Here is a 25,827-nt window from a genome sequence, read left to right on the forward strand (position 1 = left end):
ATTCTCCATCTGTCATTTTCAAAACTTTGAGATAAGCTCCACGTGACCAAGTGCTTAGTCCTCAGTAAGCCCACGCCACTCCTGACCTACCCAAGCCCCTCAGCGTTGGCCTGACACCATCTTTGGGTTTGCAGGGCCAGAACTATGCCTAGGAGTTCTCCTTAGTCCTCCATGGAATAAAACAAATTATCTCACACAATTGAAAAACAAACTCGTGTTGTCATTGAGCAGCCCTCAGAAACTTCTCAATGCCTCTCTAGAAACGACGGGCCTTGAAATCAAAAGCGCCACCTTAGATCGGAATGGCTAATGCATTTGTAATGCTTTCTGGTTTTCAATAATCATTCTCATTCTTTATTTCACTCACTGGATCTCTACCCTGTGACGGGTGGCACAGATTCCCTGAGCACAGGCAAGGAGAGCAGCTTGGAGTGAAATGGAATTGCCAGTGTCTAGAATAAGTGCTTCTGATGTCTGCCCACGGCCCGTCCACCTCCTCCACACTCCGGAGTCTTATGTTCTTTCATGTCCAGTTATTAAGATTTTTTGAACCCTCAGTCAATTTATCCTCAAAGATTCCAGAATAGAGTTGTCTTATGGGCATATGATACACAGAAAACTAGTAATTCGCAGGCTCTTCAAAACCGTCTGACTACATGTCTACACGGTGAGAAAGTTATATTCCCAATCGGCATATTCTCCAGAGTAAATACGTTTCTGGGATCCTGCAGCAGAGTCCACATCACCCGGGCACTGAGAGCCATGTCTACGAGCAGGACCCAACGGCTTCATGGATTGATGCCAGTTCCCTTAAGAAGCAAACTGTGACGAGTCCAAGTAGAACTCATTTTTTAAAAATTCAGAAAGAACGAAGACCCTCTGCAGAACTTCAGAGACATTTCATTTTTCCAAGTTGAAACTGGAGATGCAACCTCGTTACTGTCATCGTTAGGATACAAGGCCATATATATCTGTGTTTCTTTCTTTTGGGAACCCACCGTACTGTGTACTTTTCAAGGGCTTTTCCACGTTATCTCCTCCGGTAATAAAATGATAGACATACTGTGGTGTCTCGTGACTGTCACTAATGCCGGTTATGATGAGGTAAGAGGAACAGATGTCCCCCTGTGTATCCTCAGATTCACCTGGAGGGTTCTTTTCATGAGGCTGCCATTCATGCTTATAATATTCACGATGGTGCTCAGCTTCCCGTCTCTAAAAGGTGGGTAGCTGTCAGAAGACGCCTAGGGCATTCCTGCTTTGATGGTCTATAATCTGAAATCTGGGGGCACAGAGAACCCCATTGCCCACCACTCCCCATCAGGGGTCCTTGTGGCTCAGTCTGGTTCTCCAGGGACAAGTCCTGACCACCCTGATTTGCAATATGAAACAGAAGCAAAGCCACTCTCAGGTGGGCAGAAGGGGCGTTTGACACCCAGACATCATCTGTAGGGTCTCCTAACATTCTCATGGCACGCTGTCCCTCCACACAAACGTCTGACACCCCACCCCCCCGAAGTATCTGTTCCTCTTGCCTCATATGCGGTTGGGATTTTAGGGCGTACATCTGAGATTCCACAATCCTTCTGTCCCTTCAGTTTGAGGTTCAGTCTACAGCACATGCTCAGGTCGGGAAGGTCGTCTTTGGGGGTGGAGCAGCCTGGCAGCCCTTCCTGCTGGGCACAGGGCCACTTGTCCTCCAGGGTGCGTGTAGGTACTGCAGTACCCAGCTCCAGCCTTGGGCCTGGCATCTTCCTGGGGTGAGCTGGCCCACTGGACACTTGTGGACCTAATTGTCCCACGGGCCCCCTCCTTTCACAGGTCCCAAGCTCTGGTCATCAAACTCCCTGCCATCTATCCTCCTCACAAGCTGCCTCTTCTTTGCTAGTGGCATCCCTCAAGGGGGACCCATTCATTTCATGCCCTGTGCCCCCATCCCTCACATCCGGTGGTCAGCAGGAAGTGGCCACAGTCTCTCTGGTCTCTCCTGTCCTGCCCCCCCGTGTCTGAAGGCCACAGCGCTGTGCCCTCTTGCAGGAGCCACTGTCACATCTTCCTGGACAGCCCCCTTATATGTCCCCCACACTGTTGCCAATGGGACCTTCTAGTGCCGGTGACATCTCAGCAGCCTCTTGCCTGAAGTCTCTGGGTGGTTCTTGCTGCTGCTGGCGCCCTCCCCTCCCCTCACTGGCTGCACCCCTGAATGTGTCTGCAGAGCCAAGTGCTCTGAGACCTGACTTTCCAACCTGAGCTCCTTGGGTGCTTGGCAGGCCTCTTGCCCCATCTCTCACCAATTCTTTCTTCCCCTTGAACTACAGCAGTTAGACCTATGTCTGTTTTATATGTTAAGTTTCCTCATTATTTTTCATGCACTAAAATGGATCGCTGCTTATAACAACCAAAGAAAATATGCAGTTAGCTTGGAAATGCGGTAAATGTAGACTGTAATTATTGTGAGCGGCTCTGAACGAAGTTTCTGGGGTGTAGTGCTGCTCCCTCATGAAACACCCACATGGCGGGGCTTTTGGAGGATGCAGGACTCTATGGCAGAGGACTTGCATGTGGGTCCTGGCCTTTTGCCTGCTTAGTGATGTGATGTGCACCGGTTTCTCGGCCTCAGCAAGTTGGTTATGCTATAAAAGGTTCTTTCCAACTCAAATACTATGATTCCATAGCTAAATAAAACTTTTCAAGAATTTCACAGCATGAGGGCGTGCTGGCCAGCCCAGCAGCAGGAACTCTTTGAATAAAGAATTTACAAGAACAGGGGCACTTACAGACCCAGGCTAGGCCCAGATCTGATTGGTGGCTCTACAGGCACTCAGAAACGACGAAGTGCGACATCAATATCCCTGCCAGCAGACGCAGGTCCGCACCGACGTCTAAGGCTCTAAATATAGCAAGTTGTTTTGCTTTCTTGTTGTTCACATCAAGCTGCAAGTGTGTCCCTGAGTCACTGCAGTCCAGTCAGCAGGTCCTTAATTACTTTTCTCAACAAAGGCACTCGGAAGAACAGGCAAAAGTTCCACCAGTTAGGACTGGCTACGGAATGTAGGGGACCCACAGCAAAGTGAAGACTGGGGACAGCTGCTTAAAAGTCATTAAGAATTGGCTGGGCGCGGTGGCTCACGCCTGTAACCCCAGCACTTTGGGAGGCTGAGGTGGGTGGATCACGAGGTCAAGAGATCAAGATCATCCTGGCCAACATGGTGAAACCCCATCTCTACTAAAAATACAAAAACTAGCCAGATGTGGTGGTGGGTGCCTGTAGTCCCAAGTTACTCAGGAGGCTGAGGCAAAGAATTGCTTGAACCCGGGAGGTGGAGGCTGCAGTGAGCCTAGATCGCCCTACTGTACTCTAATCTGGTGACAGAAAGAGACTCTGTCTCAAAAAAAAAAAAAAAAAAAACAAAAAACATTAAGAATTGGCCGGGCATGGTAGCTCACGCCTGTAATCCCAGCACCATGGGAGGCAGAGGAGGGTAGATCTCCTGAGGTGAGGAGTTTGAGACAAGCTTGGCCAACATGGTAAAATCCCATCTACTAAAAATACAAAAATTAGCCAGGTGTGGTGGTGAGTGCCTGTAATCCCAGCTAATCGGGGGGCCAAGGCATGAGAATCACTTGAATCCCAGAGGTGGAGGTTGTAATGAGCCGAGACCACACCACTGCACTCCAGCCTGAGTGACAGAGTGAGACTCAAAGAATACATGTCTATCATTAAGAGTTTCAAGCTGGAGACGGAGGAACACGAAGTCCAGCTGGGTCCCTGGGCGAGCAGGCAGGTTGCACACCTGTGGCCCGCCCTGCTAACTGCCGTGGTGTTATGGCCTGGGAGTGTGATTTTCTCATTTGTGACAGATCAGTGTCCAGAGATTCCACTGGGTCTTCTGAAAGGATTTATAGAGGGTTTCTAAGGCATCATACAGTGAGGAAGTTGTGATTTTGTGATGATCTTGAAGCTAAGGCCTCGTCAACAGCCTCTTCTCTATGCAGAGCCTTGGAGCTTTCTTCCCCTTGAACTACAGCAGGTAGACCATACCTGATTTCTATATTGGGTTTCCTCATTGTTCTTCACTTTCTAAAATGGATCACTGCTTACAACAACCAAAAAGGAAAAAAAAGAGGCAGTCAGCTAGCAAACGTGGCAAATGCTGACTGAAACTACTGTGAGCAGCTCCGAGGGAAGCTCCTGGGGTGTGGCGCGGCCCCCTCATGAAACACCACATGGTGGGGCCTGTTGGTGGATGCAGGACCCCAGGACTCTAAGGCATAGGACTTGAACTTGGATCCCGGCCTTCTGTCCTGTTCCCTCCCTGCCTCTCCCCACCAAGGAGTGGGCGTGGTCCAGCGCTTCACTCAAGTGCACCAGCCAGTGGAGGGGGTCTTCCAAGAGCTGCCATTTTCTAGATCTTTCGAGGCTGACTGGGTGAAGGTGTGATGGGCACAAGTTTACCAAGGAAGGAGGATACAGTATCAGGAAGACGGTGAGAGGAAGAGTCAGCGAACCCGGAAGTTGTCAGCCCTTTCAATACTATTTTTCAAGAACATCAGAAACTCTTTGGAACCTCCAGGGCAACCGTTCTTAGCCTTTTCTTCCTTCCCCACTGCTTTAAAACTCTGATGACAGCGATGGATCCTTTCACTCTCGTGCGCTTAACACATTTTACGTACAATTTCCTGAAGCTGTTCTTAGGCCCCAGGTTAAGAATGGTTGACCTATCAGGTGAGTTCACAGACACTGAAATAACTTATTTCAGATTATGAGAGGATGCGCTGTCTACCGCTCCAACAAGACAACCATGCTGCTTGAAACGGATTATTTCAACCAGTAATTTAAAAATGAGCTGTTCTAAGAAGGCAGGGCAACACATGCCCATCGTGTTGCATGCTAAATGTGCCATCCTTGGGGGCCCAGAGGGTCACAGCCTAAAATTGCAGCCACAGGCAGGCTGGCACCCTGGGCTAACCCTGGCATAACTCTGTGCAACCCTTGGCCTATTCAGAAGGAGCTACTCTAATTACACTTGATTCCAGGGTTTCTTCAACTAAGGGTTGTGATCAAATGGTGAGTCATGAAATTGATTGAGTTGGTCATGACCAGCACTAAAAACAAACAAAATAGGAAGTCCCAAGGCATCTCCTGTGGTAAAGGCAGGCGCTGCTTCTTGTCATTTGATGTGCGTTATGTGGGTGCACTGGATCCCCATAGAAAATGTATTTCCTACTGTGAGTTGCTGTAAAACGCAAAAAATTTGAAAGCTACTGTTTTATTCAAGTTTTTAGGAGGCATACGTGAGGCCCTCAGACGCCTGTTGAGTAGATACATACACATGTAAGTTGCGTCGGTCACAGGCCTAAAGACGCTGTGAGTCATTTTCAGTGATGGCATCGCCACCCTCCCAGAACTGTGCAAGGATTACTAGCTCTTGATCAGACTTAATATTTTAAAATTATCATTCCTCCTGGAGTCTGACATTTTAAAATTTGTACTTCTGGGAGGTTTGAGGGTAAGGGGTATGGGTTTCATTTAGTTTAGATTGGGTGCTAGAGACTTTTTTCTTCCCCCCGTTGAGAACGCTAATGCTGTCATAGGTTAGCGTTCTCAAAAAATATATATTACCAAAAAAGCAATATATATTTTTTTCCCCTAAGAGAGAAAACTACGATGGAGACACGAAGATAGTTACAGCAAGAGGAGCATGAAATTCTCTTGTTCTTCTTCCATCCCTTCTCTCCTTCAGTAAATACTGAGCAGCTGCGTGCCAGCCAAGGCGCTGGCTGTGGGAATACAGTGAGGGAAACTGACGAGACCTCTTGAAGCTTACCCACCCATGGGCAGAGACTTCACCAAGTGCGTCTGCATGTCCCAGTGTATACCATGCCACCACTGCTCAGTGCTGTGAAGGAAGCATAAAGAGAGCTCTGGGAAGTGTGTGCAGTGGCGGGCTTCCCTGAGGAGCCCACAGCTGGACCCCTCCATGAAAGATGGGCAGGAATGAACAGAGAGGAACCAGGGGAGGCCCAGGGGCTGGAGCCCAGGGGGCATGCAGGACAACGGTGCCAGCCGAGGTGGAGAGGTGGGTCTCGTACACCAGGTTAAGGATTTGGGCCTCCTTCCCAAACGAAATTCTGTTTGGAAACAGTCACTCTGATGTCAGTGTAGAGGCTAGCTTAGATGAGGAGCAGGAGTGGATGGTGGGGTCCTCTAAGAGACCCTTACACAGTTAAGGTGAGAGATGATGCAGCTTGCAGCTGGCCAAGGCAGTGCACAGAAGGAAAGGGACGAAGTGGATGGAGTTGGGATCCACCAAGTAAGCAAACTGCAGAGAACCTGGGGATAGACTAGGTGAGCAGGATGTGGCAGAGGAAGGAGTCAGTCGGACTCTCGGGCCTGTGCCATCTATGAATGGCGCTGGCCTTCAGGAAGGAGGGGGTCACTGGGGAAGGATGAGTTGGGGTACTTTCCATCTCCCCAAGTGGACATGTCCAGTGGGCAGCTGCACAGGCAAGTCTGGAGCTCCAAGGAGATGTCTGAGCTAGAGACATAAGCCTGATGGAAAGAGAGACTCCGGAAGCCAAAAGGAGCAAGATACGGAGATGAACACACACTCCCCAGAGCCTCAAAGATGAGAACCACACACGCAAACGGGATGGAGCAGCCAAAACAGATGCAGAGACAGGGCAAGTCAGACGAACAGAAACAGGCTTTCGTGAAGCAATCGCTGTGACTTTTCTGGGCATGGAAGAAACATGTTTTTAAAGCTGAGTTGCAGTTTGACAGTTCCAGGCAGAACTAGGTGAGTGCTTGGCCAGAGGCCGCCTGCACCTGCTGGCTTGGCTCCGACCTGCAGGCACACATCTCCCTTTGCTTTGGAAGAAGGCCTCTTAACTGGGCACTGACACCCTGGGTATCGCTGACAAAGCCGGGACAGGATGAAAATGTGCCCAGGAGGCCCTAGAAATTCTGTTGCTGAGAATTTCCTATTGGCCAGGGACACACTCTCCAAAAAACTGCATTAGACATGTGGCCTCATTCTTTCATCATGAGCGGTTTTTAAAAATGCACAGAATAAAAAAGACATCATACATTTAAACATTTTCATGAGATGCATTATTTTAAATAATCAGAGTCCTCTATCAAAGCACTTTTTAGGAGTGCACACATTAGCTAAGCGCTAGGGCTAATGCCTGTAATCCCAGCACTTTGGGAGGCTGAGGTGGGCAGATCACCTTAGGTCAGGAGTCTGAGACCATCCTGGCCAACATGGTGAAACCCCATCTCTACTAAAAATACAAAAATTAGTTGTATGTGGTGGCACGTGCCTGTAGCCTGAGCTACTTGTGGCGGCTGAGGTAGGAGAATCACTTGAACCCAGAAGGCGGAGGTTGCAATGAGCTGAGATTGCATCACTGCACTCCAGCAGACAGAGCAAGACCCTGTCTCAAAAGAAAAGTGCACATATTCATGGCTCCCAGTCTTACATGAGCATTTCTGACAGAAGTCTCCAGAAAGTTCCACAGGGCTGACCAGGTAGTGGTGGTTCTGCTTCCTAGAGGGTTCAATTTTCATTCTACACTTATAAATTGGCACTCAGATTATGAACTGGCTGCCCAAGCAGCTTGATGCCAGGCAGAGCAGCGGCTGGCTTTGCCTGGTTGGAGAACGCTGGCCCGACAACGTTGGTCCTGCAGTCATCTGTCGAAAATGAACAAATCCTCATTCTGGCTTTCTGCATTCAGGGTGACAGCTCAGACGACAGGGGTCTATCCACGAGCTCCAGTCCTCCAAGTCCAGGGGCTGAGACCAAGGCCGCTCTGTGGGCCAGCAATGCCTTTCCTCCTTGGAATGTGCAGCCCCGACCTCCATCCCGACCTCCAGGGGCTGCTGTGAGACTCAGGAGTGACTGACAGGAACCTGAAATGTGCAGCCTGTTGAGATACAATTAGCCTCAGTAGAACTTCACAGCGGGTAGGGAAGTTAGTTTCTACTCCAGGTGTAGATTCTTGACTCAGGTCGTAGGTGGGATCTGCCCAGTTGAGCTGTCTGTGGATGCCTGTATTTAAGGTGGTTGGGGTCACTGCTTGGGCCTCTATGATGTCAACAAGGACTCTGCTGGGACTGCCTGCAGTCCCCTGTGATGAACTGCAATGATTCGCACCACAAAGTTACAGGTAAAATTTCCAAAAAGCATGTTCCGATGTTACTTCCCAGTTCTTTGTCCACAGGGAGTTGTTCCTTTAAGGCAGGGCTGGGTAAGCAGGCCCTGATCCAGCCTGGGGCCACCTCTGGGTCCCAATGCTTGTGCCCCTTGACATTTTGGGCTCCTGTTCTGACTCGCATTGGCTTCAGCCCCTGCCCAGAGCCCCTTCGAGTATCCCACTGCTGTCCGCAGGCGTTCCTGAAGGCTTTGCTTCCTCCTTGGGGCACCATCACCAAGCTCAGTGCCTGGCCACCTCCTCTGGTCCCTATTCTGTGGTTCCACAAGATGGGGAAAGACACTCACTGCTCAGAGCAGAATGGAAGATGGACGCGCCATTTGTGGCACACCGTGGCACTTCTTATTTAAGACCCTCGAACAGCCTACCTCACTCAACACACAACCCTTCCTGCTCTTTATGACATCGCTCTGTAAATTGCAGATCACTGGGCAAAAGAGAGGGATGACGATGGCGAGACATTCTGGATAAAGGGAGCATTCTGGGTGTACTGGCACTCCGCATCCTCAGCTGCTCCTGGAGCGGTCTTGTCACAGAAGAGCTTCCCCTTCAGGGCCAGTCACAGGCCCCTCTGCCAGTGCGAGCTGCGCTGGGCTCCTCCTAAGGCCTCTCTGTCCTGTGCCATTGCTGCTCCATCCGTGCCCCGCCTCTCCCTTTCCCTCCAGGTGCTCACCTTCTGACACAGGTCGTGCTCAGTTCTGGCTCTCTGGAGCCGATCTCATTGTTTCGAGGTCCTCATGTTTATTTTAGGCTGCCGCAGATCAAGTTCTGGACCAAGAGCCCGAGGGATCCAGGTGGTTACACTGAATTATATACTTTATAGACTCAGGTCACCAAGTCCACTTAAAATATGTGAACTCTACTCTTCTTTAAAAGCATTAATTCATAGCATGGGGAAAGTGCCGTGCTCTCAGGAAGCAGAGGGGTCAAGCACTCTCCTTTGCCCCAACTCCAGGAATTTAATGAAGTATCGCTATCGAGGCCTGGTGGTTCTTCGGTTGAAATTTTTCTGGAATCATGTACATCTTTCTGTCTCCTCAGCCACTGCCCTAGCCTGGGCTCCAGCGCCTGCCCTGCCCTGTGGGAACAGCCTCCCTCCCGTCTCCCGGGCTCCGTCCTGCCACCATCCAGTTTATTCTCTGCCAGGAAGACAGAGGGCACTTAAAATTTTTTTTTTTTTTTGAGACAGAGTTTTGCTCTTATTGCCCATGCTGGAGTGCAATGGCATGATCTTGACTCATGGCAACCTTCACTTCCTGGGTTCAAGCGATTCTCCCGCCTCAGCCTCCTGAGTGGATGGAACTATAAGCATGCACCACCATGCCTGGCTAATTTTGTATTTTTAGTAGAGACGGGGTTTTCCATGTTGGTCAGGCTGGTCTGGAACTCCTGACCTCAGGTGATCGGCCTGTCTTGAGCTCCCAAAGTACTGGGATTACAGGCATGAGCCACCGCACCTGGCCAGAGGGCACTTTTTGAAGCCTGCATTTGATAAGGCCACATGATCCTTTTCCTCAGTTAAGATCGAAACTCCTTCGTGTGGTTTATAAGGCACCTGCCTACCTCCCGGCCGGCTGCAGCCCTCTCTGCCACACTAACGCACTCTGACGTGCGTCTCCACGTCAGCCACACCTCTGGTCCCTGGGGCAGGCCCATCTTCCCCTGCCTGGGCTCAGCACAGGCGTCCTCCCGCGTGCACAGCACCATCTTCCTCCTAGCTCGCCTCTCTCTGCCTGTCACCAGAGCTCATCCCAGATGGAATGCTACTCCCTCCGGTTGGGCATCTCTCCCGGACGCTCCCATGTGGGCTGGACTTTCCCGTTGTGTCACTCACCTCCCTGAGCCACCAGTGCCTCCTAATCTACCTGTGCACCTCGGTGGGTGTGTACCTGTGAGCTCTTTGCAGGCAGGGCCACGCTGATCACATTCACCACTGTCTCCCAGAGCTCCCTTGAGCATGGAGCCTGCATACAATCAGCCCATCAGTGGCTATTTTTTTTTCTTTTTCTTCTTTTTTTAAGACGGAGTTTCACTCTTGTTGCCTATTGCCCAGGCTGGAATGCAATGGCGTGATGTCAGCTCACCGCAAACTCCGCCTCTGGGTTCAAGCCATTCTCCTGCCTCAGCCTCGCTGGTAGCTGGTATTACAGGCATTCGCCACCACCCCGGGTAATGTTTTGTATTTTTGGTAGAGATGGGGTTTCTCTATATTGGTCAGGCTGGTCTCAAACTCCCGACCTCAGGTAATCCACCCACCACAGCCTCCCAAAGTGCTGGGATTACAGGCCTGAGCCACTGTGCCTGGCCGGCTATTTCTTAAGTAGGGTGAATGAATGACATGCTTCCTGCTCTGGGTACAGCCCTGAGGATGCCTCCCTGAGCACACACAGCATGATGGCAATTCCATGCACCCAGAGCATGACTTTCTGTCCTAAAGCAAGTGCCAGAACGAGAAAAGGTGAAAAAATGGGTGTTTTCAATTTGTTGGTGAAAAACAAACCCATAAATCAGTAGTAATAACCAGTGGTTTTTCCAGGCACAACTCGGGTAGACACTAGTTACTTTTATCATATGATAAATGCCACACCACATTGTTACGAATTTAACTTGTGAGAGCCAAGAGCACACTCTTTAATACTATCTTGTTTTTGGCAATTTTCAATGGAAAGGGATGTGATGCAAGCTCTCACAAAGCCCATGTGGAGCTTGGAAAAGATCGCTGCTTCAAATTTAAGATGACCCTGTCAATGTCCCATTCACTCTTGTGAGCAGGTTTTAATCTCTCTAACTACACGGGGGTTCTTTTCTTTCCAATATTTCTCAGTGGCAGAAAGGACTGAGACAAACATGAACGACGGGAGGGAACGAAGACTCTCCAACATTTAAACAGCCATGAAGATGGGTTCTGTTTACCCAGACACAAGGGCTGGGGGGCAGCTGCACAGACCTCGTCCTGCGACTGCCCTTTCTCTTGCTTCTTTGCAGTGAAAGGGTTAAACACCCTTTACTCCCAGAAACCCCCAGGGCAGGCAGGTCACACTGCGGGTGGTCCTTCCCCCCACCCCTCAGGAAACTGAGTGCTGCACACCTGTGTTTAGGGTGAGAGAGAAAAAGGAAGAAAGAGAGGAAGAGGAATGAGCCCCTGCAGTTTGTTTGTTTTTAAAAAAGCCTTTAAAGGTGGCTTGAAAGAAATGGTAACATACACTATTTGAAAAAAATCTACACAGACCCTTTGGTTGGGTGGAGAGACAATGTGACTTTTCATCTTAGCGAGTCTGTTTTCTAACAACTTAGGAGCCTCAAAAAGAGTGAACCAGGGATTCTGAGCTTTCCTGTGTGTGCCATGAAGCCCTCAGCATTCCGATGAGGACTGAGAACCCCTTTCCAGAATGTTTCAAAATACATAAATACATGAGATGACAAAAGAAAGCAATAAGAAAGACAGTGTTTCTAACACAATTTTGACATTGTGATATAAGAAAATACATGCTTACTTATGAATATGCTAACTAACAAGATCTATGGCTTATCAACTTCCACAATGTTGAAGCAGCAGCAGGTATAAATGTTATTCTGAGCTATCCGCAATAACCGTGACACCATGTGACATCCCTGCAGTTTCTAGTGGTCACAAACACCACTGGTGTGAGGTGTTTCCCATATTCATTAAAGGAAATATTCAATTTAATTTAGATGTTAGCGGAAATAAAGTTTTATCTGTTTTCCTCTCTGAGTTTGTGGGCCCCTGAATTCCATTCATGGCACCCAGGTCAGGAATCCCTGCTCTAAACAAACCCCAGAAGCAAAGTTCTTGGCCCTGGGTCAGGCCATGCCCGGGGAAGTGATGGGACTCCAGGGGTAAGCTGCACTTCTGCGCCGGGGCCAGGGGACTTCTCTGACTGCCCTCACAGCCACTGAGCACCCTCCCTGGCTTCTTAAGAAACTCACTCTCTCCAGGCCATGCGGCTGGACCCCTGGACGTCTCCTCATGTGTGAGGCTCATGGCTTCCATCCAAGTTGCTGCCTTCCATCAAATTTCTGGCATCTCATCCAAGCATGCAGCTCACCTCATTAAACTCTCTCCTCAGATGTTTTTTTTTTTGTTTTCTGAGATGGAGTTTTGCTCTTGTCCCCTAGGCTGGAGTGCAGTGGCGCGATCTCTGCTCACGGCAACCTCCGCCTTCCAGGTTCAAGCGACTATCCTGCCTCAGCCTCCCGAGTCCTGGGATTACAGGTGTGTACTACCACATCTGGCTAATTTTTGTATTTTCAGTAGAGACAGGATTTCTCCATGTTGGCCAGGCTGGTCTCGAACTCCTGACCTCAGGTGATCCACCAGCCTTGACCTCCCAAAGTGCTGGGATTATAGGCGTCAGCCACCGTGCCCGGCCTCTCCTTGGATCTTAAGGGACTCACGGGAACACTGAAGGGGGAAATGCCCAGTCCGAGGCATAGAGAGCCTACGTTACCCCAAAAACTAAAATGTTCAGGTAGTATAATTTCAAGAGAGTAATGTGATCTTCATATACATATATGAGAGAATTTTTAAAAATGTAAAAGTACTCAGCACATATATCCTGTCTTGCTAAGGATAATCCTGGGGGAAGAACTAGCAAGCTGAGCTTATTTATGACTTTGCCTGGGCTCAGCTGGCTTATAACAGATGGTTACCTTTGCTACTCCTCCTGGAGTCTTCAAAAGCCTTTACAGACTGGTGGCCACGTGTGATCATCCTCTTCCCCTCTCCTGCACGCCCCTGCCCCCCACCCACTGTGCTCACTCGGAGTCTCATTCACAGTTGACACTAATTGTTGGACACACGACAACGTTCCTCTGGGCTGGGGCAGAAGTCACAGCCTTCCTCACGTGTCAAAATCTGACCTGTCCACCTGCTGCTTGCCCGCTTTCAGGCCCGCTGAGCGCCTCTCTGCTCTAAGACCATGATCCATTATGAACCTTCACACACAGCCTGGGAGGCTGCCTTCCAGCTCCCGCTTTGCCATCTGATCGGTGGCAAGTCTCTGCCCTCTCTGAACCTGAGTTCCATAGCAAATGAGGGTGATGCTTTCCAACCCATTGCTTGTCTAAGAATCCATATATAAATAAAGGATGTTATTATGAAAATGGAAAAGCTATCTTAGTACAAATAGTTTCTATGTATTCATTTCACTTCTATCATTTAAAAAAAGATAATAATTACATTTCCACAGGCACATTATTGGATTTTTAAATACATTTGCTTCTTGCGTCTCCCAAAATATCATCTTTCCATTTCAATTAGTCTTTTATTTAAAATAGTTTTCAACCTTTTTAAAACAAAATAAAACTTAACCTGTTCCAGCAAACCAAATTATTTTCATAACTCTTTTTTTTAAAAATGTGCAAACATATATTTTTAAAAATGTGCAAACAAAGCTTTCAAAACTAAGGCACATGGGTTATTATTCACTATCAGAGTTTCTAGGCTTTCGTAGCTCAGTTCTGCCCAACTCCTACAAATAGTGGGTGGAATTTGGTGAAACATTTATTGCCAACACCCAACAGAGAGCAGCTGGATCAGCTGACATAGCTACAAATAGCTTGGAAGAAGACCCTCGGGCTGTTAAGGTATGTTTCGCTTTCTGCTTCCCTAATTCCCAAATCCATGGCTGGAAGCCAATTTCAATTCTAGGCAACTCAAGTCAACAACAGATTACTGGGCACCCAGCAAGGCACTGTGTAAGGCCGGGCGCGGTGGCTCATGCCTGTAATCCCAGCACTTTGGGAGGCTGAGGCTGGTGGATCACCTGAGGTCAGGAGTTCAAGACCAGCCTGATCAATAAGGCAAAACCCTGCCTTTACTAAAATTACAAAAATTAGCTGGGCGTGGTGTCACATGCCTGTAGTCCCAGCTACTTAGGAGGCTGAGGCAGGAGAATCACTTGAACTTGGGAGGTGGAGATTGCAGTGAGTTAAAATTGCACCACTGCACTCCAGCCTGGGCGACAGAGCGAGACTCCATCTCAAAATAAATAAAGATGAAACAAATGCACAACTGCTTCTTAGAAAATAACTGGTCTTGGGTCTTCAACTCTCCCCTCATGCGAGAGGCTTAGTAAACAGTCATCCCTCTGTCTCCGTGGGGGATTGATTCCAGGACCTCCTTCGGATACCAAAACCCACAGATGCTCAAGTCCCTGATAAGAAATAAAGTAGTGTTTGCATACAGCCCACGCACATCCTCCAGTGTCCTTCAGGTCAGCTCTAGATTACTTTTGTTTTTTAAAACAGGATTTCAGTCCATCGCCCAGGCTGGAGTGCAGAGGTGTGATCAAGGCTCACTGCAGCCTCCACCTCCCTGGTTCAGGTGATCCTCCCACCTCAGCCTCCTGGGTAGCTGGGCTTACAGATGCCTGCCACCACACGTGGCTAATTTTTGCATTTTTTGTAGAGATGGAGTTTTGCCATGTTGCCCAGGCTGGTTTTGAACTCCTGGGCTCAAGCCATCTGCCCCGTACACATTCAGTACATTTTTTTTTTCCTTAGGATATTTGATTCAAGGTTGGTTAAATCCATGGATGTAGGACCCATGAATACAGAGGGCCGACTGTATTCACTTCCCTCCCTCTGGAGGTGGCGTGCCCTTTCCTGTCCCACTGACATGCCTTCCCTGGGCAATGGAGTCTTCGCACAGGCAGAGGTTGTAACAGACACTGCATGTCTCAGCTCCGGGCCATGGTGGCCTGTACCATAGGCAGCTGCCCTCCCTTCAGCCTGGGTCCCAGAAAAACATTTGAGGAGACCTGAACCTGAACCAACACCTGGGGTCAAGCCTGGCCCGATCCCCAGAGCTGTCCCAGATGTCCCATAGGCACGAGAAAGAGAAATGCTGCTTGTCACGGGCCGCCGAGGTGTTTGAGGGTGCTCATGATACAGCATCATCAGACAACAGCCTACTACCTGTCACCAACTTGCTTTCTGCTCGGATGCCAGACCAGTCCTCTTAGGGCCGAATTCCAGCCCTCACTCTCCTGTTCAAGCCTCGTGCTCCAGTGGCCAAGTCCCTTTTTCCTAGATGGGCGACCAAGGGCTCTCAGTGCGGCTGTCAGCTTTTCTTCAGCGTTTTCTCCCACTTCTCCCCTTTATGAGAATTGGTCTAAAATGAACATCCTGGTCTAAAATGGTGATCCAGAGTGTTACAACCTTGTCAAATACTTCTTTATGATGTTGGCTAACTTTTCATGCCTACGTGGAAAACTCCTTAAGGGCAAGAGACCTGTGTGAAATTTCTTTGCCGTCTACTTGCACAAGGCAGCCAGTCCATAAATCCTTCTGGATTCGTTGTAAACACGTGCTTCATAAAGCCTTCCACAGAGACGGCTGGATTCCTCACTCGACTCTCCACATCCAGCCCTGGGTCCTAACACTGCCATGAAGCACTGTGGACATCCCACCCTGCGGTGAGCCACGAAACATCCACTTCAGACACTCAGGGGGATGATGGCCCCATGGTCTGGGGTGTGCGGGAACTTTCCAGAGAGCTCAGTGACTAGCAGACCGTGTAGATATGACCAGTGGCTTGGACCCAAAAACATGAATTAGATTGTTAGATCGATTTTTAAGTTTAGTTACAGGATCTGTTGCTTAAACCACAAAGAAATAACAAAACTTCAGACATGAAGACAAAACTGACAGGCTAGCACGAAGGGGCTGGAGCCCTCAGCAGCAGCAGAACCCAGCCCCGGCCCGGAGCGCTCCAGAAAACTCAGAGGAAGCATCCTCATGGCGGGTGAAGAACAAATGGCTCTGCGCATGCTCAGGAGCCCGGCCTTACTGATGCCTTCAGACACCTCTGCTGGCTGGCTGCCCTGCCTCCCCGAACATCCCTGAGCCTCTGTCCTACCGTTAAGCGCCCTGGGTGTGTCTGCACGCTGGCCAGTAACTCCTACTTAGACTTGGTAACTCAGCATAGGGACCAACTGGGGAATCTGGGCTCTCCCAGCCCCTGCATACAGCTCCCAGTGGCACTGAATGCATTCTTTCTTCCTTTCTTTCTTTTTTTTGCGGGGGGATGGTGTCTTGCTCTGTCACCCAGGCTGGGGTGCAGTGATGTAGTCTTGGCTCACTGCAACCTCCACCTCCCAGGTTCAAGCAATTCTCCTGCCTCACTCTCCCTAGTAGCTGTGATTACAGGCACCCACCACCACACCCAGCTAATTTTTGGATTTTTAGTAAAGACAGGGTTTCACCATGCTGGCCAGGGTGGTCTCGATCTCTTGACCTCACGATGTAGTGCAGGAGGAGGCCTGGGTGCCCCTTCGCAGCAGGACGGAAGGCAGTGAATCCTGCCACCAGCCCAGAGCTCGGCACAGGCTCTGACTGCAGGTGGAGCAGTTCCCCTGGCCAAGGCATCGCTCCAGCTCAGCTCCTGAGGGCTCTTGGAATTACATTGGGCCCCCTGGATAATCCAGGATAAGCTCTTTCAAGACAGCTGATTAGTCACCTTTTATATCATCTGCAGTGTCCCTTTTGTCAAGCAAGGTGACATAATCATTGGAGCAACCCGGGGGGTGTGAGGGGGAAGTGGCAGTCATGGGGGCCAGAATTCTGCCTACCACACCTCCCAATCTTGATACGTTGAGGTCTACAATTAGAAGTGAACGTCACAACCAGGTGTGGTGACTCACACCTGTAATCCCAGCACTTCGGGAGGCCAAGGCAGGCTGATCACTTGAGGTCAGGAGTTGAGACCAGCCTGGCCAACATAATGAAACCCTGTCTCTACTAAAAATACAAAAATTAGCCGGGGTTGGTGGTGCACACCTGTAAATCCCAGCTACTTGGGAGACTGAGGCAGGAGAATCGCCTGAACCCGGGAGGCAGAGGTTGCATTGAGCCAACATTGCACCACTGCACTCCAGCCTGGGTGACAGAACAAGACTCTGTCACACAAAAAAGAAACAAATGTCACATTTTATTAAATCCCCTGTAAGTATCTATTATCATGATCATATATACGTTTTATCTTTTGACCTATTGATATACTAACAGTTTTATTAACGTTAAAAAAAAATCACATTCCTGGAATACACCCTTCCATGTCATGACTATTATTTATTATACTGCTAGATTAAGTTTGCTGCGTCTTCATGTTGGTTTGTTGTAATGTTTACAAATAAGGGTGGTTTTTTTTTTCCTGTTATTTTTGTCAGGTTTTGGTGTTGGCGTTATACTATTTTGGTGAAATGAACTAAAAAACCATTCAACCTTTTAGAAGCTCTCAGACACTCCTCAGAACACAGGATGTAAGCTGCCTGGGTCCAGCATCTTTCTCACGTGATTCTTCATCAGACTCTTCAGCTTCTCATGGCCAGTAATCAATTCCAGTTTTCTACTAATCCCTTGGCCCATTTCCTATAAAATCATGTTTCACTGAGATTTTTCAAATCAGTTGGCACAGAGTAACACAACATACAAAATAATATATTTCCCAATAATATAGAAAAAATCCCACCTGTATTTGTTTCATTTGAATCTGCTATTTCCACGTTTTTTATTTTCTTTGTCTTACCAGATGTTAATCTGTTGGTTGTTTGTTTTCTGAAGAATTAGATTCGGTGTCATATGGGTTGTTCTGTTTTCCAAGTCATTGTTTTCTTCTGGTTCCCCTTAAGTTTATTTTGCTGCTCTGTTTCGGTCTTCTAGAGACGGATGCTTTGTTCATTTATTTGCTTCTAAGTTCAGTTTTGTTTTCTGTACTAGACTTTCTGAAGTATTTTATTTCATTGGCCATCCACCATTAAAGTAAACTTCCTGTGTGGGGAGACTCCCAAAATAGGGGGAATGCCGGCCCCCACCCTCCCATCCTCATTATAAATGCTGAGTCTGGGGCAGTTGCTCCCTTCGCCTGGCTGGTCAGGGGCTCCCACCCAGGTCTCTGAATGAAGTTGTGGTCTCTGCAGACAGAGTCAGAGTTTCGAGTCGACAGCTGCAGCAGAGGGAACTCAGTGATGGAGCCACGAACGTCCTACCTGTGGCACCTGCCTCCCGCAGATCCTGCTGCAGGTGCGACAGCTTCCTCCACCGTTCCTGTTTCTCAGCCTCATTCTCCAGCCTCCTTGTTGATTCTACTGGCAACCCGGCAGTCTTCCAGTTAGTTCTTCTTCTGCTTAGGTTAACTATTTCTCACGTTTGGAATGTAGAATTCTGAACGGCATGGTTTTCTTTTGCATTGTTCTTGCTGCCATTTTCTAAATATTCTACAACCGCAGTTTTGAAGTTTCTGTTACCCAAGATTTAGGAAAAGCCTCTTTAGAAAGATTTATAAAAAGTGTTTAAAGTTGTTTTGTAAAAAGCATGACAGTTAGGTATGTTTGTGCATTTATAGCTTTGTGACTCATTTCTAGTTTTATTGTATCACCAGATGACATTTTGTGTGTGATACCTGCTTTTAGAAAGTTGGAAAATGTTTTGGGGCTGATATGATTAAGTTTTGTAAATCTTCCGTGGATGGCTGAACACAATAAGTACACTCTGTAAAAACAAAGTTCAACATGTATTTATCATACTTATACATGGCATATTCTACTTATAGCTTGTTGACCTGAGCCATCAAAACAGATATATGCTATTGTTTCTCACTACCGTTATGTATATAACAAATTGCCTTTGCATTTTCTAACAACTTTTACTTTACATATTTTGATGCAATGCTATTTGGTACATAAATATTGATGACTTAATTCTACTCTTAACCAATATAAAATTACTCTTTAACCTGTGTCATATGATAAATACAATACTGTCTGCCTTGAGTTCTCCTTGGTCTGCTCTTAATGATCCCTGGGGACTGTCTCTTATTTTCACATACCTAGTTATTGTCACAGTGCCTAATACATAGAAGCTCATTCAACGCTGGTGAAATGAAGAGATACTGGAAACCAGGAGGCAGAGTGAAGTCCTGTTTGTTTTGGTTCCTGGGAGGATACAAATCCCAGTTCCCTTCATTCCCCTCCCATGACTTGCTTTCCTATGGGAAATTAAAAGCCCTCTCATCACACCCAAATAGTTGCAAGGACATTCCTGAGTGCTAATCCACACCAGAAGGCAGCCGCAGAGCCAAACCTCTGCCATGTCCAGCCTCTTAATGCACCACTGTGAAGCAGTGGCTGGGTTCTTGTGGGTGGCACACAGCAGAGTGTACGCAACACACAAGGTTTCTGCAGTCTGAGCTCGGAAGCCCACACACAGAGGAAGCAGGAGAGCGACAATGGGGACACACAAGGGACAGAGGCAGAGCGTGCAGTAAGATGCCATCAGGTGCCTGGGAGAGGAAGAGCACAGCCAGAAAGAGGTGGGGGAATGAGAGAGGGAGCTTGTCAGGATTTATGCCTTTTTTTTTTTGACATAGTTTCACTCTTGTTGCCAAGGCTGGAGTGCAATGGCGTTGTCTTGGCTCATTGCAACCCCTGCCTCCCAAGTTCAAGTGATTCTCCTGCCTCAGCCTCCCGAGTAGCCAGGATTACAGGCATGTGCCACCTGCCTGGCTAATTAAAAGAGGGTGGAAAAGCCCTGCCAGAAATAAAAGTGAATGGACACAGAGTCCCTGCAGAGGGCACCTGGAGGCTCTTTGTGGCACCCACACCAAAAAGGACAGAAGACAAGAGAACAGGGCACACCCTGAATGGGGGAGGAGGCTGGTGCTGCTTGATGCCAATGGGTGCTGGCACAGCCTAAGAGCTCCATGTGCTACTTCCTTTGTCCTCACAGTCCCTCCAGATGTGGCACCACAGATGCAGAGACAGTCCCCTTGCTCAGACAGGACAGCAGGGCTGGGACCCAGGTAGCAGCTGCCTCCAGAGGCCACCTCTCAGCCTCAAGACTAAGCTGCCTGGGTCTGGCCAGAGTGAGGTGGACTCTTACGTAACTCAGTTGCAAATGCTTACATTGTTTTATCTTCCTGTCTAGCAAACTTTCTTATTAGTTTGCCCACAGTGTGTGATTAAATCTAGTTCATGTAAATCCCTTCTTATTATAGGTTTAGGCTGTACTAAAAATACTCAATTCCAGTCAAAGCTGCTGGCCATTCTGAGGCTGGACTAGGGCCCACCAGAGGGAAGACATCCCTCATAGGGCCCACCCTGTCAGAAAAACGAAGGCAGCACACACCTGGGGCTTTAGAACACATATGGCGAGCCTGAGAGCCTATGTTTTGCCTTGTCGGCCCCTTCAGTTTCTCTCGCTTTAATGATTTGAGGGATATGAAGATCTGAGCAAGAAGAGGTGGCTCTCTGGTCCCAGCTGTTGGTTGTTTAAAAATATTCCATAACCTCAAAGCCCGCCCGGATAAATAAACAACCCAAATGCCGTGTCCCACATGTACAGAAGCAATGCGATGATGAGACGCAGAGGGAACCAGAGACAGACAAGGATTCAGAGGAAGAGACAGACAGAAACAGGCAACAGGGACAAAGACAGAGAGAGAAAATATATTCACGTCTGTCACGGCAGATCATCTAAATCCTTCCAGGCTACAGAGAAACAAGGCGATTCCTACCGCCTTGTGAAGACGCTTCTCGTTTGAATCAGTTACTCGGGAGCACTGACAGAACCATTCCCGTCGCTGATGAGAATATCAATGGCCAGCCGTGTGCTTACCGACCGCTCAGTGTCCCACAGGTCTGTCTGTGCTGGGTGCTGTGGGGGACACTATCTCAGTGAATCTTCAAAAGAAACCTAGGAGGTAGCACTAGGATCACATCCTATTTTACAGATGTAACAGCTGGGAGTGTTCAGACCACTTGCTGGGTTCCAGTATTACTGAGTGCAGAGAACCAGGATCCAGCCCTGGTCTGTGTGTCCTCAGACCCAGGTCCCCAACCACTAGCATCTGTCAACCAGCTGTGCATTTGACCAGAGAAAGCTCTTTCCTCAGTCCTCATCTAAAAAGACCCCTATGACTTTCAAACTTAATAAAGAAAACTGCTCTTCTGAATGGCCTGGGAAGCTGCATTTTTCTTCTCTGCTCTCCCATGCAAAGTGACATTTATTTATTGTGCTTGGGAAAGACCAGCTCAAACCCACTCATTACAAGGTAAGGGAAGCCACAGGTTCCCACCTTGGCTTCCAGCACACCACTGTACTATTTCCCTTGCTGCAAAAAGAATTCTTTCAGTAAAAACTTGCCATCTAAAAATAAGATCATGGCTAATTCTGCAATTCCACATCTCAGTGGGAGACATTTGCCTTCCACTCTATTTTTCTGATCCCAGAAGGTCCACTCTGCTGTCCTGCCCATCAGTCACACCCAAGACCCCCGTGTCCCGCAATTAACTGGAAAACTGCAGCTATGCAGGTTTGAATCACTGGGTGGTGTCTTGAGAAGCCCTGTGGGTAGCTTTATTTTAGATCAGTCATATACTATGTCTTCACCTGTCCCCACAGAGCTGGCCCTGAGCACTACTCAGAGGCTGTGGCTTGCGGTGTGCTCCTGGGTTCCAGGCTTTCTCCTCTAGGCCCCACCCCAAACTTCCCCACTTCTTCTCCTTTCCTTTTCTCTTTCTTGTTCTGGGTCTCCCATGCATAGACCACCACCATGCTTGCTTGTGGGTGTGGGCGGCCACCGTGATTTTGATGTACCAGAAGGGTGGAGGCCTGGCTCCTGGCCTATTACAGCCTGGTGGCTCCTAGATTCATGGCTGGTAGAGTGCACAGGAGAGGACCCTATCATATACGCAGAAGTATGCCGTCACCAGGGGAAGGCATAGATACTTGTGATGAATCTCATTCATCAGGGTTCTTTAAGGAACATGTACACCTATGGGCAATGGGAGGGAACAAATGCGAGTGACTATATGAATTTTGGAACATCTCTGACAATAATCCAAAAGGAATTTTAAAACAATAAGTCACAGGAAATTGGAAAGTTTTGGTTCTGATTAAAAATCTAGCCTAGGCCGGGAGCAGTGGCTTGCACCTGTAATCCCGGCACTTCGGGAGGCCAAGGCAGATGGATCACTGGAGGCCAGGAGTTCAAGACCAACCTGGTGAACATGATGAAACCTCATCTCTAAGAAAAATACAAAAAAATTAGCCAGGCATGGTGGCATGCTCCTGCCACCATGGGAGGCTGAGGCAGGAGAATCACTTGAACCCAGGAGGTGGAGGTTACAGTGAGCCAAGATTGCACCACTGCACTCCAACCTGGGCAACAGAGTGAGACTCCACCTCAATTTTTAAAAAAATCTAGCCTAGAGACAAGAAACAGAGGATAAATGAGTGGAAACACTGGGGTGTTTAGAAATGAGTAAAAAGTTGTATAAATGAAAGAGAAGGAAGTGTCCAGCAGGCCCTTTTATTTTGTAGATAACACCCTACCTACCAAAATACGGACTAGAACAAGGCATTAGCCCTCCAGGAGAAGGCATGCAGAATGACAGGTGTGAGACACACACTATCCTATCATGTCAAAGGCCTGGAGGTCAAAATTACAACCCAAGAAAGGGTCCTGAGAACTCCTACAGGGAGACTGTTGCCCCAGAGATATTTATGATGCTGTGCTCCTTCAGCTGAAATTGTCCCCAAGATCAGTGTGGAATGGACGCTGGGGCTGGTGTCACTAGGAAGGGTATCGGTAATCCAACGAAGGTTGTTGTGTGTCCTTGTAGAAATCCCAGTATGCCCCCCACCCAGGGAGAACTTGGTGCAGTTTTGGTCATTGCATCTATACAAGATCAAGACATTGTGCAGAGAAAGCCAATCAAAACTATCAAGGGAGCCGGAGTGACCACAGCACTGGCAGCTGACAATTACACAGTGTTTGCCACACGCCAGGCCCTTTCCACCCGTTCATTCATTTATTCTCTCCATCATCCCATGCGGCAGGCAGTTACTGACCCCACCACAGAAATGAGGAAACTGAGGCATAGGGTATTTCAGTGCCTGGCCTAAGTCAGGCTGCTGGTATTTGAACCTAGGCCATAGTGCCAGATATCAGGCTCTTAACTGACAGCTACTTACTACATGGGAGACACAGAACACATTCCATACCGTTCTGCTGGGGAGGCAGGGCTGAATGTCATTTACCTACGATAACAAAACCAAGATGAGGCCTGACAGAGAAAACACGAGCTGTGTGCCAAACTGTAGATTATTAAAGTTAGGGTGAAGTGCATTTAAGACAAATAAATGGAAGACTGCTTTGCACAGCAGGACATCCATTATAAAATCTTATTTTCCTCAAGAAGGCCCGTATGACTTCCAAACTTATTTAATAAAGAAAAGGGCTCTTCTGAACGGCCTGGGAAGCTGCATTTTTCTTCTCTCCTCTCCCATGCAAAGTGACATTTATTTATTGTGCTCGGGAAGGACCAGCTCAAACCCACTCAAGAAGAATTGAGACTACAAATTCGAAGACTCATGAAGACTGCTGTCGATCAGTGCTGTGTTACTCAGGGAAACTAGGTTTGTTCCGAGGTGCACCCCTATCCTTTCAGGTACGAGGTAACAGGGTTTCCATTGCTTATTCTCTCAGGAATACCCTGGTCACTTCTGCTGGAGGCAGGCTACGAGTCTTCCCACTGTGGGAAAGCTTCTGGCCTCTTGTTGCTTCCCTTCCTGTCACTTGGGTGTCCTGCCATCTCTTTGCCAACCTCATCTCTCACAGTTCCAGCCACAGAGGCCACAGAGAGAAGACGGTCTGTGAGTGTGTGGAACAGCTCTCAGTCTGCAGCGACAAGAGGCCCTGGCCAAAGAATCCCAGGGGCTGGGCCCAGGTCACCTGCAGAAAGCCAGTGCCGGCCGGTGGTGGGGCCCCGCCCTACAGCTGCAGACCTCTGACTCTCAGTTCCCTCTGCCTGTTTCCCCAGCCTGTCCTGGCAGAAGCTGGGAGGCAGAGAGCGGAGGCCCTGGTGGCCTCCGGGAAGGGTACACATCCTAACTCCAGCTCCTGGAGAAGGTGTCTCCCAGACCCTGCCTCTTTTCCTGTCCCTAGAAGGGCTGGGGATCGAAAGCACCCAGCCCCTCTGAGGAATCGGGACAAACACTTGCACAAGGATGCCTCCTGTAGGTGTGCGGCCAGCCCCGTGGCAATCGAGGGACCTGCGGGGGACACGGTTTTATTTCCAGTGCCTGCTGACCTGCCAGCCTTGGGTGCCTGTGCTGGGGGAGGCGCGGCCTAGGGCAGTGCAGGGTGTAAAGAGAATACAAAAGAGATTTGGTGAGTCTAGGCCGGGTGAGCCGGATCAGTGGCAAGAGGCAAATGCGCTGAAATATTAACCATTCCTGAGTTTCCCACGGCGCGAACGCAGAGGCGCAGAGCCCACCCGCAGGCCCCGGGCCCCGCCAGGCTCCGCCCAGGCGCTACTCACCTACGCAGTTATCACACAGGCTGCAATGGGAGGCGCGAGGGGGCCGGAAAATCTTGCAGGTGAAACAGTATTTAAGTTTCACGGTCTGGCCATTGATGATGACTTCTTTGGTTCTGGGAGGCGGGCGGTACCCCCCTGAACTGGTGCCATTTGCGATATCTGTGGAGGAAAGAAGAAAAAGACCCTTTAGATCTTCCCTCGGCCTCGGCGGGACCCCATCCTCCTGGAGGGTGAGCTCCGGGGGCGGCAGGTACAGCGGCTGGCAGGGCCCCGGTGCCCATGCTTTACTCGGGCCAGCTCCGGGACTCGCCCTCCACCGGGACTCCGGCCTCCTTTGCTGCACACCTGCCAGGGGCCACGTGACTGAGCTCTGGCCAATGCCACACGCGTAGCCCCACCCAGCCGGGCCCTCCCTGTGGAACCCCGCCCCATTCCTTCTTCCCCCTCCCCTCCCTGCAGGTGGCAGCAGATGCCCCAGGCCACCTTGGGAGCCACAGCTGGGGACCTGCCTGGCTGCACAGAGGAGGGCCACCCCGAGCTCTTCCTCCCTGCACAGGTTTATGAGCCTAAACTCCTGCTTTAAACCTGGGAAGGCTAGAGCGTTACTTGTTACAGCTGCTAGCCTTGCCCTAATTAACATACCACCCTAATTCGCTGTCCTGGAATGCTGGACTCCAAATCCAGCTCCAGGGTCCTTCACTTTGCCCACTGGCTTCCTCAAAAATGCCAAGTATAGAATGGGAGGGGTAGAATGCAGATTGTAAGAAATACATTTTGAAAATCATTAAATGTATATTTTGAGAATCATTTCTGCTGGGCGAGGTGGCTCACACCTGTAATCCCAGCACTTTGGGAGGCCAAGGTGGGTGGATCACGAAGTCAGAAAATCAAGACCACCCTGGCCAACATGGTAAAACTCATCTCTACTAAAAATGCAAAAATTAGCTGGGTGTGGTGGTGCATTCCTGTAATCCCAGCTACTCAAGAGGCTGAGGCAGGAGAATCTCTTGAATCAGGAGGTTGCAGTGAGCTGAGATGGCGCCACTGCACTCCAGCCTGGCGACAGAGCAACAATCTGTCTTAAAAAGAAAAAAAATTCTACATTTGATCATCTCAATAGCACCTTTGATTTTCAGAACCAGTTCTAAAAATGTCAATGAAAATACAAACGTAGAATTTTTAAATTTCCATTTTATCTTACAGTCTCTGATTTCACATTAGGATCAAAAGCGAGCTTTTAAAACTCCCCTAAGGTGTGAAC

At 48.9% G+C, this 25,827-nt stretch overlaps 1 protein-coding gene across 12 annotated transcripts in view; it reads right to left on the bottom strand.

Annotated features, from left to right (window-relative positions):
• The window catches only part of ZDHHC14 (zDHHC palmitoyltransferase 14), a 307,986-nt gene that overhangs the window by 75,613 nt on the left and 206,546 nt on the right, over positions 1–25,827 (bottom strand). For all 12 annotated transcript variants that reach the window (XR_012517145.1, XM_074397212.1, XM_074397213.1 and 9 more), the window contains one exon: positions 24,567–24,725. Coding sequence is in view for 11 of the 12 variants with exons in the window: in XM_074397212.1 (XP_074253313.1) it covers positions 24,567–24,725 (159 nt within the window). In the remaining variant the exon portion in view is untranslated. The remainder of the gene's footprint in view (positions 1–24,566; positions 24,726–25,827) is intronic.

This window comes from Saimiri boliviensis, chromosome 4 (genome assembly GCF_048565385.1).
Source record: "Saimiri boliviensis isolate mSaiBol1 chromosome 4, mSaiBol1.pri, whole genome shotgun sequence".
Lineage (NCBI taxonomy): Eukaryota > Metazoa > Chordata > Mammalia > Primates > Cebidae > Saimiri > Saimiri boliviensis.